General features: G+C 39.9%; 1 protein-coding gene across 1 annotated transcript in view; it reads left to right on the top strand.

Moving 5' to 3' along the window:
• The first annotated feature begins 372 nt into the window (after positions 1-372).
• The window catches only part of Tmem135 (transmembrane protein 135), a 175955-nt gene continuing 160519 nt past the window's right edge, over positions 373-15808 (top strand). The window contains exon 1 of the mRNA XM_028774670.1: positions 373-713. Coding sequence (XP_028630503.1) covers positions 573-713 — 141 coding nt within the window. The 5' untranslated portion in view covers positions 373-572. The remainder of the gene's footprint in view (positions 714-15808) is intronic.

Genomic DNA, 15808 nt, shown 5'->3' with positions numbered 1-15808 from the left:
AAGGCTTCACAGGCACAACAGAGCTTAGGAGGTTGAGCAAGTAGCAAGAATGTTGAAGGTTCTGTTGCAACCGTAGGTAGTCTTAGGTGAATCCATGGGAGAACTGGCACAACAGTGGAGCAAGCGCCTCCATCTCCTACCAAAGACATAGATTCCTTTTGTTTCACTATCCTCTGCTCTTTTTGGCCTGGCTTTGACAGGATGAAGGCTGAGCTATATAGCTCGACCCAGGCGGTATCCATCACCGAGGTCCCAGTTGTGTTTCCCTGAGTCGCGCTCGCATTCAGAGGGTGAAGGTACTCACTTCCTTTGCCCGTCCGGGGTCCGCCTACCTGCGGGAGCGCGCATGCGCCTCCCCTCCCCGCCTCTGTCGTGCGCGCCCCGCCCCCTCGCGCTGCCATACTCCGACCGGCCAACCTCTGAGGACTCCGGCCTTGAGTAACCCGCTCCCGTGACCTTTTCGCACCCCGCACGCCGAGGCCCGCGCGGCGCCTGTCCCGCCGTTGCGTGTCCGCTGCCCCCACCGAGCCCCACGTTTCCCTGACCACGCGCTGCTGCCACCGCCGCTCGTCATGGCGGCCCTCAGCAAGTCCATCCCTCATAACTGCTACGAGATCGGCCACACTTGGCACCCCTCCTGCCGGGTCTCCTTCCTGCAGATCACTTGGGGCGCCCTGGAGGAGTCCCTCAGGATCTACGCACCCCTGTACCTGGTGAGCAGGGCTGCCGCGGGTGCAGGGCCTCCCGGGTGCATTGCTCCTAGGTCAGCTTTAAGGGTGGTGAGAGGCCTGGGGGGAGTCCTAGGCGGAAGGAGGGGGAGGGGACCCCGATGGCGAACTGTCACCGGACGCCTGTTGCTAGGATGAAGACGTGCTCCGGACTTGTAGGGTCGAGTGCCTTACACTTGGTTGAGAACCTGGATCCGGGGACTCTGTGATGGAGAGGTGTTGGAGCTTTGTATTTAGTCAGTGCATGCCCATAGTCTCTCCTCAGCCCCCTTTACCACCCTCTGGACCCGTTCTCATATGAAAAAGGGTATGCTGCATCCCAAGCTCGCTTAGTCACAGCTTTTGTCCTTGTTTGAGATGACAGGGATGTCACTTGACAGTTTGTTCTTTTGAAAGTTCCCAGAGTAGACTCTTGGTTTGAGATTCTGTGCAGTGATTTCAGTCATCGAAGGTGTTTTTGGACATGTTGCTGAGGTCATTTTCATATACAGGTTTACACATAGGGAAGCTTATGCTGAGTATCTAGAAACCTACCTGTAACATCAAGAACTGATAAAGATATTTTCTCCTAAAGAGTGCCACTGTTTTCTTCATTAACCACTTCCTGGCATTAAAGATGGGTTATTTGGCTACTAAAGTTCATTGTCATTTTCTCATCTGTTGAAGTCTGTATGCTAAGAAGGTAGACAACGTATTTTGTATGTTTCCTAAAAGTTCATTCACTATTCAGTGGATGGTCCATTCTTATTTCTCACTGAAGTAGTAATTTGGACTGACGACATCTTTGACAGTATGATTATGTTTGTAACTTAATGGGGAAGTCTAATTAGTAATTATAGACAGAACACAGGAAAAGACAGTGACTCGCTCAGAGGTTGCAGAAGCCAAGTTCCCTCTTCACGATGTACACTGGCGCTTCCCCACTTTAACATATTTTAAGGAAACCCCAGGAATCATGTTAGAATGGGATTTCTGAGTCAGTAGGTCTTAGTGGGGGCTAAAGAGTGTGTTTCTGATAAACTCTAAAGTAGTGTGGGTACTGGGGAATACCAGCTTTATTAGGAAGAGTCTAGCGTATAGGCCAATGTAGACTTTTATCTGTGTCTATATACACACATCCCCTAAAGACTGCTGTTAACTGGCTTTTCTATATGAATGTTGGCCAGCCTTTGTTTCATATTTATTGCTATGTTATTATTTTGGTGTTGTTGGAATTCTAACCTGTTGTCTTGTACTTTCAAGACAAGAGTCCTGCTGTTGAACTCTGCCCTAGATTTCTGTAAACACTTATAAATACATTGGACTCTTGAACAGCTGTACAAGAGACTCTTCCTAGGCTGGGGGACTTAGCTTAGTGGTAGAATCTTTGCCTAGCATGTGCAAGCTCCTGTGTTCTGACTCCTTACCTACTTCTTCCACCTCCCAACTCTGGCAAAACAAAGTAAAGCAAAACAAATCCAGGCAATTTGTGTCAAAACTGCTCTTAACCTAAAGGATTAGGAACTAGTTGCAGTGTTTATATCATGTAATTTCTCCTGAGATCTACAGCATCATTCATTCATTCATTCATTCATTCATTCGACACATATTTGTGGAATGCCTGGTATTATAGCTACAGCATAGACAACTTATTGATTCTATTCTGTGTTTGGGGAATTTAGAGAAGCAACTGGAGCAGGGATTCTCCTCCTCTAGCAAGATAGGACTGGTGGGGATCAAGAAAGGACTTGTTCTACTATTGTGTTTTCAACTAGATTAAATACTTCTTGAGGACAAATTTCCTAATTTATGTTGCTGTTTCTCAGTGTCTGTGAAATGAAATTAGTGAGAACTGACTTATATTTTATTTTAATTGAAGTAGAGATTAGAAAATTTTAGCCCATTTCAGGTACAAGACTAAGCAGTGGAATTTGACTTTGGCCTTGATATGTGCGCGTGCACCTGTGTGTGTGTGTGTGTGTGTGTGTGTGTGTGTGTGTGAATGAGGTAAGATAATAATTCATTGGTGATCTCTCAGTCCTGGGACTACAAATGCACCATCATGCATGGCTTATACAGTTCTCTTATCCAACGCAGAGGCTTATGCATACAAGGAAGGCAGTCTACCAACTGAGCTGTATCCCTAGCTCATAATATGTCTTGAGCATGTACTCCAGAGCACTTAGGAATAAAGTTTACTGCCAGCTAGTGTTAGTGGAATTTCATTTTGATGTTGGAAATAAGATTGGACATTAATTCATGTTGTAGATTATGGAGTGTATCAATAGAGGGGATAATAGTGTGACCTGAGGGAGAAATCCAAGAGATTTGTAAAACAAAGAGCCTGCACATTGTATAAATCAAAAGGTTTGGATGTAGTTGGGAACTATAATTCGTACTGAACATTCTGTGTTTGTTTCTTCACACATTTATCCTCCAGAGCTGTGACTCTATCTGAAGATTATCCTCACTTCATGCATAAGAAAACAGAGAATTAGAGAAATTAATCTTGCTTCCAAAGATTTTAGGGTAGTAAGAAAAAAGGATAGGATTATGGAGTTTACAGGAACACATGCTGCATAAGGATGAGGAAGCCGGCATCTCTCAGCAATTAGAGTTGGAAGAACAGTTAGGAGTTGATGTAGTTGCTTCATTCACCTCATGGTTGAGTTAGAACTCATATGGAATCCCACCTGTGCGTCTCTAGCAGTGTGAGCGAAGGAAAAATCTGTTTCTATCTTGCTAGAAGATAATTTCCCATGTTTTAGTGCTGCTGTTTGGACTTAGAGTGGGTGGGATGGCAGTGTGTAGGAAGAGCAGCTGACATAGTAAGCCCCTAATGTGGTGGCTTTGCTATTGAAATATGGCTTTATGCTGCCTCCATCTCCTGTTAGAGCAGGCTGCTTTTATTCAGAACTAGTACTATTGGGAAGTTCTGAATTAGTTCAGTTATGAATAGATAGACTTCAGAGTAGTACAGGAGAAGGGTGGTCTTTGGCATATTTGCCAGAGAAAATGAAAGGGCAGTTTTAGAGGCATTCTTCTCACTGGAAGAATAAACAAGATAGGAGGATGGAGGATGTGGGGATAGCAAGGGGACCTGCTGATGTCTATAGGAGTATAAACCATGCAGAAACTGTTGTCTTCAGTGATAGAAGTGGAGATATGAAGGGCTGGTGGCTTGCCTGGAAGACTTGATGAGGAGTGTATTCTGGAATCTGTAAAATGGGCCTTATGTTCTTTCTCTCTCATTTGAAATATGAGTTAATCTAATAGGGTCTTTGCTTTCCTCACAGGGATCTCTTGTTCTCTGTATTTGCCTTCATACTTCCTTTCATCTTAGAATTTGCCTTCCCTTTAAAACAGTGTTGAAATGTAGACACCTCATTTTTTATTCTGATAAAGAGTTTATAATTCAAATATAAAGGGAATATAAAATGCCAATTATGATTCAGTGATTAATACAGTTCCCTGCTTAATAAAGACAATGATATGTTTCAGAAAGTTATAGCAAATCAATTCATACAATTCTAATCACACAAAGTTCCCCCCACCCCCCGCCATGAGAACTTGATCATGTTAAATCCTTTCACTCGGCAATCCTGAAGTCATTTAAACCTCTAGCATTACCCACAAGTCCCCCAGAATGGCTGTTAATAAGAACTATTATTCCCTATGTAAATATATTGGCATGGATGATTTTATCTTAGGAAGAATGAGTTTCAAAAGAGAGACCAAACTGAAGAGATGAGGTTCAGCATAGCTGTAAATGAAATATGGTCTGCATCTATTTGTATGGATAACTTCAAATATATGCACTTAGTCTAAGTGATAGTGATAGTGACTCCTTAATTTTTTTCCTTTCACTAAATTAAGCATGCATTTTATTGAAACAACTTGCCTCCAGAGAACTGTATTTTATTGTTTTTTTTTCTTCTTTAAATTTTTTTTTACTCATTTTAAATTTTTGTCAACATTCACAGAAATGGGTTGAGTTTCTAATGTATTAGGAGTAGGGTTATGTTGCTGCAAATGCTGGTTACTTGATTTTCTCATTTCCTAGTTGTAACCATGGGCTGCAGAGAAGACTATATTTTTGAATATACATACTAAGTTCTTTTGATCAATGGCATAGTTTAACTTTGCAATTTCTTTATTCATTTTTAGCTACAATAATATATCTAGAGAAGAATGGGTTATTCAAGTTGATTAGTACTCTTGTATCAGGATCCACTTGACCTTGGGGACCTTTAATAATGATGATGATAATTTTTATTATTTTATTTATTATTATTTATTTATTCATTAATATTTATAACTATTATTATAATAAAAATGGGAATCCCAGCACCCAACATTAATACATATGTCTTTACAATTTTATGTCTTGATGAATTGTTTACTTTATCAATATGTAGTGGCCTTTGTCTCTTCTGATTAATGATGGCTTGAAGACTAGTTTATCCTATGTCAGAATAGCTACTCCAGCTTGGTTTTGGTTACCATTCTTGTCACAGGTTGATTATTGATTCTCATCTTGACCCTCAGACAACAGGTTTCCAAGTGGGGAATGCTTTTCAGAGACAACAGATTACCTGACATTATATAGTTTTTAACCCTGCTAACTGGTCTATATCTTTTTATTGGCGAGTTGAAGAGATTTATATTTATAGTTATTATTGAAAGAATTTTACTGACCCTTATACTTTGGTTGGTTGCATTTGTGATTGGTTGAATGATTTGTTTGTTTCTGTCTCATGCTGGTATTGTGGGTTTGCTGGTTTATAGTATAAGATGTGTGTGTGTGTGTGTGTGTGTGTGTGTGTGTGTATGTATCTCCATATTTCCATCCATTATTCTCTGGATTTATTATTGAAGCTAAAAATGGAACAAAGAAATTGCAAAGTTAAACTATACCATTGATAAAAAGAATTTAGACTAAATCTACAGAAATGTAGTCTTCTCTGCAGCCCACATAATAGTGAATTCCTTCCTGCTTTCATGAAATTTATCTCCATTTCCTTATTTAGAATAATAGCTTTGTTGGTGGTTATTTACTTTCAGGGCTTGAAATGCATTGATCTATCCTTTCCTGGTTTTTAGGGTTGCTAATGGGGGGAGTTGATGTTATTCTGATGAACATGCATTTGTGGGTGAGATGGTGTTCTTCCCTGACAGCTCTAATTGTGTTTCTTTGTGCTTTTGCCATATGATTATAATATATTGTGGAGGGGTTCTTCTCTTGTGTGTACTTACGGTTCTGGTTGTGTTTTGTTATGTATTGTTAACCTAGATTTGGGAATGCCCTGTGGTACATTCTGTATGCTATTAGTTTAGTCTCTTTCCTTTTTGGATTTTGAGGTGAGGTGTGTTAATTTTATCTCAGAGTTCTTCTTGTTCACTGTGGTCATTGTTGTTATCAGTGGTAGCCTATAGATGCTTTGTTGAGTTTATTGGTGATGCTACCCATCGTTTTAATGATACATTGAATTTTTCATTCCTTCAATTTATACATCCTTTAAAAATTTCAATTTCCCGTTCTATTTTGCTGCCTTTCCTCCCATACTGCTGATTTTCCCAACCACTTTTCTGTCTTTCTCTTCTCTGTCAATTGCTTTCCTTTCTAGGTGCTCAATCAATTTCTTCATTCTGTGGCCTTGTTTTCTCTTTGAGGTTACTTTGCATTTTTACTAGCAAACATTGGAGAACTTCATCTGGCCTTTTACTTTCCTTAGTATCTTTGAATGCAGCAGTTGAGAAATTGTGACCTTGAGCAGGAATACTGATGTCTCTGTTCTCAGGCTTGTTCTCTTGTGTTATTTGTAGTTTTGTTGATTTAGGCATCTCTTCCTGTTTCATTTGGGGATCTTCTTAATGGACATACTACTCCCGTGGGCTCAATCCCCAGTGCTACTGAGAGGGGAGAAGACAAGCTTTTGTAGTACCAGTAACACCAAATTGTACAAGATATAAAGATATACTCAAAATCAATTAGAGCTCACTAGTGTATATCTCACCAATTATCATAAAAAGAAAATGGTGAGTTTTGCATTTAAAAAGTATTTGGGGTAAATGTGGAAGTAGTAAGTGATCAGGTAAATTCAGGGAAGGGAGGATTGAAGGAAATCAAGATTTAGTGAGCAAGAAGAGAAGAAAATTGTGAAGAAAAGGAAAAGAGCAAGAGATTAGGGAAAAATAAGGTACACATGGGACCAAGAAAAGATGGCATGTATATTGGAGAGCACTCCATCTAGGTCTGTCATCTCGGTTGAGGACTGCTGAGTGTAGTAAGGGACAGGATTGTGTCAGATGAACTTGAAAGGTTGTAACTATTAATAAGACTTCTGTTGGTGTGAGCCTGTTTGGAGATGTGCATGCTAGCTACTGATGATACTCCTCCTTTTATCTCTCAGGGCCTTCTGCTGGCCACTCACTTTTGCAGTCTGTGGCTGAGCAGGTTCTTCCAGCCTGCTGAGACTTCAGTTGTAACCTGGCATGGCCAGTGTTCTAGATGAGATTGTTCTGAATTGTGTAGGGTATCAGGAAAGCAACCATCACATCGAAATCTGTACAGGCAGGTGTCCACACACCTTCAAAACTCACTATGCAATCCTTTAGATTGTTCCAATTCCACAGCAGTTAGTCCGCATCAGAGGTTGACAGGCTACATCTGTGCAAATGTGGTGGGGGGTGGCTATGTCCAGCCCATGCATACTCTTTGATTCAGTTTCTGTGAGCCCCATCATACTCATCTATAAGAGTCCCCAGCTCTGCCTAATGTTTGGCTGTGGGTTTCTGCATCTGTTTTCATCTGCTGCTGCATAAGGCCTCTCAGAAGACAGTTATGCTAGGTTCCTGTCTGTAAGCATAAAAATATCATTAATAGTGTCAGGGGTTGGCTCTCACACATGGGATGATGGGTCTCAAGTTGGGTCAGTCATTGGTTGGCCATTCCCTCAATCTCTGCTCCATCTTTATTCCTGGATTTCTTGTAGGTTTTGTGGGTGGCTTGTTGTCCCCTCCCTCCACTGGAAGTCCTGTTTGGCTATAGGAGGTGGCCTCTTCAGGTTTCATATCCCCTCACCCCCTTCCCTCGCCCCCCAGCTGCTAGGAGTCACAGTTATGGTCATCCCCAAAGACTCCCAGGAATCTCCTCCAGTCCTAGAGCTGCTGCCCTCACTAATTTCTGTTGTCTCTCCCATCCCTTCCCCATCCCGACACTTGATCTTCACCCATTTCCTCTCTTCACCCTCTCTCATCCAGTTCCCTCCTTCCATCTACTTCAGATGTCTACTTTATTTCCCCTTCTTGAATCTCTGAGCGAGATTCAAATATCCTTCCTTGGGCCCTCCTTGTTACGTAGCTGTTTTGGATCTGTGGATTGTAGCATGGTTATTCTGTACTTTATGGCTAATATCTACTTAAGAGAGTACATACCATGCGTGTCTTTCTGGGTATGGCTACCATACTCAGAATGATATTTTCTAGTTCCATCAATTTGCCTGTGAACTTCATGATGTCCTTTTTTAAAAAAATAGCTGAGTAATACTTCATTGTGCAAATGTACCATATTTTCTATATCCATTTTTCTGTTGAGGGATATCTAGATTGTTCCCAGTTGCTGGCTGCTATGGATAACACTGTTATGAACATAATGGTATGATGGATTCCAGGAGTGGTATAGCTAAGCTGGGTGTTGAGGTAGAACTATTACCAATTTTCTGAGAAACTTCCAGATTGATTGCCAAAGTGATTATACAAGTTTGCATTCTTACCAGCATGTGCTGTCACTTGACTTATTGATCTTAGCCATTCTGATTGGTATAAGATGGTTTTGATTTGCATTTTTCTGATAACTAAGGACGTTGAACATTTCTTTAAGTGCTTTTTAGCCATTAGAGATTCCTCTGTTGAGAATTCTCTGTTTAGCTCTGTACCTCTATTTTTAATTGGGTTAGTTGATTTGTTGGTGTTTAATTTCTTGAGTTCTTTATATAGTTTGGATAGTAGCCCTCTGTCAAATGTAGCATTGGTGAAGAGCTTTACCCCTTTCTGTAGGCTGCCTTTGTCCTATTGATGGTGTCTCTTTGCCTTGCAGAAGCTTTTCAGTTTCATGAGGTCCCATTTATTGTCAGCCTAGTGCTTGTTCTGTTCAGGAAGTTGTCTCCTATACCAATGTATTCAATGTATACCAATGTATTTCCCACTTTCTGTTCTTCTGCATTTAGTGTATCTGGTTTTATGTTGGGATCTTTGATCCACTTGGACTTGAGTTTTGTGCAGGGTGATAAATATAGATCTATTTACATTCTTCTACATGTAGACATCCTGTTAGACCAGCACCATTTGTTGAAGATGCTTTCTTTTTTTCCATTGTATGGTTTTGGCTTCTTTGTCAAAAATCAAGTATCTGTAGGTGTGTGGGTTTATTTATGGGTCTTAAATTCAATTCTGTTGATCAGTCTGTCTGTTTTTATGCCAATGCCATGTTTTTTTGTTTGTTTGTTTTTTTGTTTTAATTACTTTGAATCTGTAGTACAGCTTGAAATTAGGGATGGCAATACCTCTAGAAGTTCTTTTATTGTACAGGATTGTTTTAATATAATGGGTTTTTTGTTTTTCCATATGAAGTTGTGAATTGCTCTTTCAAGGTCTATAAAAAATTGTGTTGAGAGTTTGATGAGAATTGCATTGAATTTGTAGATTGCTTTTGGTAACCTGGCCATTTTTACTGTGTTAATCCTGCTGATCTATGAGGATGGGAGATTGTTCCATGTTTTGATAACTTCTTCAATTTCTTTCTTCAGAGACTTGAAGTTTTTGTCATACACTTGCTTGATTAGAATTACACCAGGATACTCAATTTTAAACAATTGGTTCCCTCCAAGATGGCACCTGGCCATATTGCGGTAAATCTCCAACTCAAATAAGCCCGGGCAAAGAAAACACAACTCAATTGATATGAATACAAGCTGCACACCAAGACTGGGCAGATTTACCACTACACTACCATCTTCCTCATGTATGAGATCCCTTAAAAGTTGCGGTTTCTTCAGGCCAGGTGCTTCTGCTCCACTTTCCTTCTACCTCCTCCTCTGTTGTCCTTTCTAATTTTGTCCTTCTCGCCCAAACTTTCAGCTCCACCTTCCCTTCTCCTGCCCAATCACTGGCTCTCACCTTTATTTTATAAATTAAGGTGGGGAGGTTCACAAGAAGTCACCTGAGTTCTGCAGCTCCTCCTAGGAGAGCGGAAGTAGCATCAAAGTACAAGCAATGTCAGGGCTATCCACAACATGGCCACATGCCACTTAGCTAAAGGTATGCCTGTTCACTTTTGACTTGTTTCTCTTAGGTGGTCATTGTTTCACCAAGACTGGCTTTGCTATGGGTTTGCCTTGTGGGCTGGATCATACAGCACTTTTCACTGGGGATGCGTGCCTTCCTTTTGGATGATGCTTCAGCTTCCCCGACCTGGGAACCTTACAACTGGAGCTCTATTTAGGTGGCTTCTTTTCAGTCCATACACCTTTCTCCATCCTCATTCATTGTGGTGATTTCTGAAGCTCCTTTTCTTTTTGGAACAGAGTCTGTTGTTTTTAACCCCCTTTCTTTTTCTTACCCTGACACTTTTCCTTCCCTTGATCACACCAATGTAGCTTCTATTACCTGTCTTACCCAGAGTCTTACACTATTCTTTATAATTGTAATCTTTGTAGTTTTACAATTTGTGAAAAGATTTATGCTCACTAAAGTTCACTTTAATGTTTAATATTTCTATGTATTCTGTAATTTAGTCTAACAACAGACATTTAAATAGACTTTTAGAAATTGTATTTTAGTACTAGAGAGCATGGTTCAGCAGATAAGAACACTTACAGCTCTTGCAGAGGACTCAACCTTAGATTCCAGCATCTACATCTGGCTGCTCACAACCACTTGTACTTCCAGCTCTGAGGAATCCAGAGCCTTCTGCTGCCTTCTCAGGCACTTGTATTGATGTGTACCTAATTGTACAGAGATACATGCATTATGTATAATTTAAAAAAAATATTTTGTACTTTGGATGTTAGCTGTTACTTCACATATAAAATAGTGTTCCTCACTGCCTGCATCCACCAGAGTTCATTATAAAATGTGAGCTCCAGACAAAAATTAAGGACAGCATAGCTAGCCCCCATGCTGATGTGAGCATAGCGCCCATGCTGGTGTGGTGGTATTTTAAAATGTATGCTTGCACACTGGGAATATGAATTCTTTGGTATTCAATACTTAGGAACGTTCCCTAAGAAGGAAAAGTTGTTCATTAATCTTTTAAAATGATCCTTTCCTAAGCAGGTTCTTTCAGGACTGCCTGACCAGTTTGCTAGATAGCCTCTTTGTTGAGTCAAAGTACATACATTCTTTGCACTTTGGGGAAGGAATAATGTGTTTTTGTTCTCTTTTAGATGTATAAGTCTCTCTTCAGAATATGAAATGCTAGTTTAGTATTTACTTGAACTGTCCTATCTAACAAGTTTGTGATTAAAATCTCATAAGCCTGTCTACATTGAGGTCATTATCTTTAGGTCTTTAGTAAATATTTAACCAAGAATTGGGATTCCTAGGGATAAAAAACAATTTATCAAGCATCCAGTTACTTTGTAAAAGGTTGGAAAACCACCAGCTATGAAATCAGCGCAGTAATCTGGGTGGAGATTTTAAAGCCAGAGGTGTAGTGTAGTTTCTAAAGAGAAATAAGACCAGTGTTGGTGTAACTGTTTGGTAATAGGCTTTTTGTTTTCTTCCCCATTTGAGACAGGGGCTTCCTATGTAACCCTGGCTGATTTATAACTCTCTGTGTAATTCACACTGAATTTTAACCCACACAAATTCATATGTTTGTTTGTATCTGGTATTAAAAGTGTGTGTGTTATCACAATTTTTTTGTAATAGGCTCTTTAACAGATTAAAAAACAAAACTAGTCAAAAATCCTTGAAAGACATTAAATAATGCAAACTACTAAAAACTGTCTTGATTATCTGACCCTAGGAGATGATGGAATCAAAAATTGACTTTGCTTGAGGTCTTATTTATGTCATGTTAGTCAACGACTTATTTTGTCTCTCACTCTTCATTAAGTCATTGATGCTTTTTCTTGCTTTGTCAATATTCATTTGGAAATAGAGCAATGTCTTTGATATTTTTTTTAAATAATGAGCGTTATTTATTAATGTTCCAGTTTGAGACCCTTGACCTTGTTTTCCTGTGTGACTTCTTGGTATTCTTTTTTCTGATCTGTTGAGTGCAAAGTACGACTGCCAACAGATCACGTCTAGTTGATTGTTGAGAGCCTGCTGTTGCAGTAAACACTTTCTCAATCCAGCCTTCCCCTTATCAGCCACACAGTGGAGGTGTACCCAGGTTTGCTCTCAACTGTTCCATAGGTCAGAGATGAAATTAACATGTATTGGAAACATGTAAAAGGAGCTGAGAAGGCCTTTATATCCTGAATATTTTCTATGCTAACATTATTTTTGTGTGGTCACTAGGAAATTTTCTTCAAGGAAGTAAGAATGGTCTACTTGGAAAAATTTATATTCTACAAAAGTAATATATTTTGAAAATAAAATTGATTTTTGGTAGAGGGACTCCCCCTGGTTACCAGTTCAGGGGAGCTAAGTTCATACTGAAAATCCACACAGTGACTTTGTGCTCAGCATGCTGTTTTATACCCAGCATTCCTGTTGGGATCATTATAGTGCAGATTGGAATAACCTGACCTTTTCTTTTCAAACTTGACCTCAGAAACACTCCTGCACAGGAGACCATGAGTTAATCGGGATAGCGTGGATTTCTTCATGTGTCCATGGCCTTATTTGCAGCCTGGGGAGCAGAGTGTAACTCCCAACCTCCTGTCCATCTATTTATTTAGTGTACTCCCATTGAACTCAGGGCCTCAGGTATGCAAGGCAAGCACTCTACTACTGAACTCCATTGCCATGTCAACAAAGGGTGAACTGGTTGGTACTTTTTAGTCAGGACATAACTGTGAGTGTCTGTGATTTCTTCTGTTCCACTTGCCTGTCTTGGGTGTGAATTCTTGGTTTGCTTGCATCTGCTTTGACAGTTCAATGTATTAATTCACATTGTCAGTCTCATTGTTATTGCTGGGCGAACAGGAATGATTAAGCCACCTTCTGCTTCTCATCTGCATTAAGATGGTTATTGAGAAGGGTGTTATTAGAATATTATTAGAAGGGTATAATAGCATGTCAGTCTGTGGAGTTCTGGATAAAGTTGCAGTCCTTCACGGCATGCTGCCCAGTAAAAGCTGAATCGACACTCCTGTGTTTTCAAGGTTGTCCCTCTGGTGCCAGGAGCATTATCTACTCAGTTTATGAGAGTAATGGGGCTGGGCTTGCCTGGAATCTTAGTCCTGAACATATTTTTGTTTCAATACTGTATCTTAAGCACATTCCCAGGCTATCTTTAAAGTTTCCCTTATCTCCTATTTAAAATTGGAAGTAGAAGAGAGAGAAGATCTTAGAGGTGAGCAGTTTGAGGTTTACTGGTCACCAGTACAGCTTCATGTATGGTTTTCTTTTCTAGCAAGATGTTAGGGAAAACTTGGACACTGTTAATGAGTTGTCCTAGTGTTTAGTTTAATTTTTACTTATTTTAATTGTATAGATTTAGTGTGTATGTGTGCATGGCTGACTGTCTGCCTGTTTGTCTGTGCGCTATGGCATTTGTGTGGAGGTCAGAGGCGAAATTTTGCAATTTGGTTCTTTGCTTTCATTCTATGTATTCATGGGATTGAACTTGGGTTGTCAAGCTTGGTGGCTTGGGAGCCATCTCTTAGGCTCTTATTTGTTTTTTAACAGTAAGGTTGCTGCTTTTATCTGATGCGGCTGTGCAGTGTGATGCATTTACTATAAGTTTTATATGATCTGAGAGTTTTTTCTTCTTTCCTCTGTGATAGTGTGATTTCCACCTATATAAATAGAGTAATCGTGCCTTTCACTACTTCATGGCTAGCTGTGAGACACTTGACAAATACTGTGTAAGTGAAATCTTTGAAACCTATAAAAAGATGTGTAAATATGTATGTTACTTGGTTTGTTACTTTCTTTTGAGACATTTAAATTTGGCTTTTATAGCTTGTAAATTTTAACCTTACAAATAGGAATGTTGGAAGCAATTCAGATGCAATGTGTCTGTTATTTTAAAGAGTAGAAGTGATGTGTGTGTGGGTTTGCATGCATGTGTGTTTACATTTGACCTTCTTTATTGATGGATCTGTGTCTGTAATTCAGTCAAATGTGGATTGAAAATACACTTACATGCTACAGAAGACATTTTAGTCAACAAGAGCATGTATAAACAGCATCTACTTTGTGTGTCTGTGAAAGGGTCTTCTACCTTCCAGTACTACATTCAGCTAGGGATAAAACATGTGGCTCCTTGGAGGGACATTTTAGTTGCAAAGTGTTTCATTCTGACCTAGCACCCAAAGGCTTGTGTCCTTCTTACAGAGCTAAATAAATGCATTTGGGCTGTCTCTGAGAGTTCCTTCAATCTTTCCTGCCCTGCTATTGCCGAAAAGTCTTAAGTTCAAAGTTTTCTCTGAGACTCAAGGCTCAGCTGTTGGCTTCTACAAAGTGTAAAAACAAGATGGTCTGCTTCCAAGATACACAGAGTAAACATTCCTAATCGAGAGAGGAGGTATTCAGGAATAAAATACAGGGCTTAGACCAAAGCAATACTTGGATTGGCTGAACATTACATCTTTGTTTCGTATCTGGCATCTGGTGTGTGTCCCAGTTAGCTAATTTGAAAAGAACTAAGATTATTGACAGTCCTTGTCAAGCATGATGCCTTGGAGGCCCTTCTCAATGAAAAGTCCTAAAAACAGACTTATTTTTGTCTTACCTTTAAGCCTTTGATGGCATGGGTGGTGTCCTGGTCATTTCTGAGAAGTTTTCAAGGTATTTTCATCCTATTTTCCAGGATTCAAAGTGCTTGGATTCTTTATAAAAATGTAAAAGAAAAGCATTTTTTTATTCTGTGCATATGAATAATTTGGTCTTTGTGTATGTCTGTGTACCACATGTGTACAGTCCTGTGAAGGCAGAGGATGGCTGGTGTCGATGCTCTGGAACTAGAGTTATTGACCATTGTGACCCATGTAAATGCTTTGTCCTCTAGAGGAGCAGTCGGTGTTCTTACCTGCTAATCATCTCTGTAGCTCCTACTTGGCTTATGTAGAGCCCTGCGTGGCCGTGGTGGGGACAGAATGACATAGTTCCTGCCCCTGGAACAGGGTCCTGGTGTGAGCCTTTGTGAGTGTCTATGGTTGCTGTAGGCATAAGGCTTTTTTTGTATAATAATATACATATTTCACATTCCTCTGAGGAATATTCTCTCTATTAATGTTAATGACTCCATAATAATCACAGACAACATCAGTCCAGGAGCTGAAGGTGTGGCTAATGTCTCAGCAAAATGGTAAACCCTGGGACCTTCATGACAGGCCTTATTGCTATGGGAAAGAGATCTAATCTAAATACATGAGTTCAATATGTGCATGTATATGTTGTATATTTATATGTATAATTTTTCAGCTATGCAAAATGTAAGGATGCAATATGAATTATGAGGGACTTCATGAATCTAAAGGAACAAAGACAGCTACACTATGAGCCAGCTTGTCAGAAAGATACAAAGGCAGGCAGATTCCCAAGTTCAGGGTGAGCCTAGGACAGAGCGAGGTTAGGCTTAGGTGTGGTAGAAATGGTAATTTCAGGGCAGGGTCCCACCCAACTAGTTTATCATCTGTGCTTAACAAAGGCAGACAGATCTCTGAACTCTTGCAATGTTAATAAAAAATGTATGCTTGCTTCTCTTAAGAATTGGAATAAATTACTGGATTGATAGGTAGAAGACTGGACCTGTGTTCTGTAGGATATGAGCTAGTCAGAGAATTATTTAGGATAAAAGGAGAAAACTTCATGGAGAACAGTCAGACACAGAAACAAATATACAGGCAGATAGACAGACAGACAGACAGACAGACACACACACACACACACACACACACACACACACACACACACACACA

Source organism: Grammomys surdaster, unplaced genomic scaffold, assembly GCF_004785775.1.
Source record: "Grammomys surdaster isolate TR1022 unplaced genomic scaffold, NIH_TR_1.0 242, whole genome shotgun sequence".
Taxonomy (NCBI): domain Eukaryota; kingdom Metazoa; phylum Chordata; class Mammalia; order Rodentia; family Muridae; genus Grammomys; species Grammomys surdaster.
Note: the sequence above shows the minus strand (reverse complement) of the source record. Positions and strands in the feature narration are given on the sequence as shown.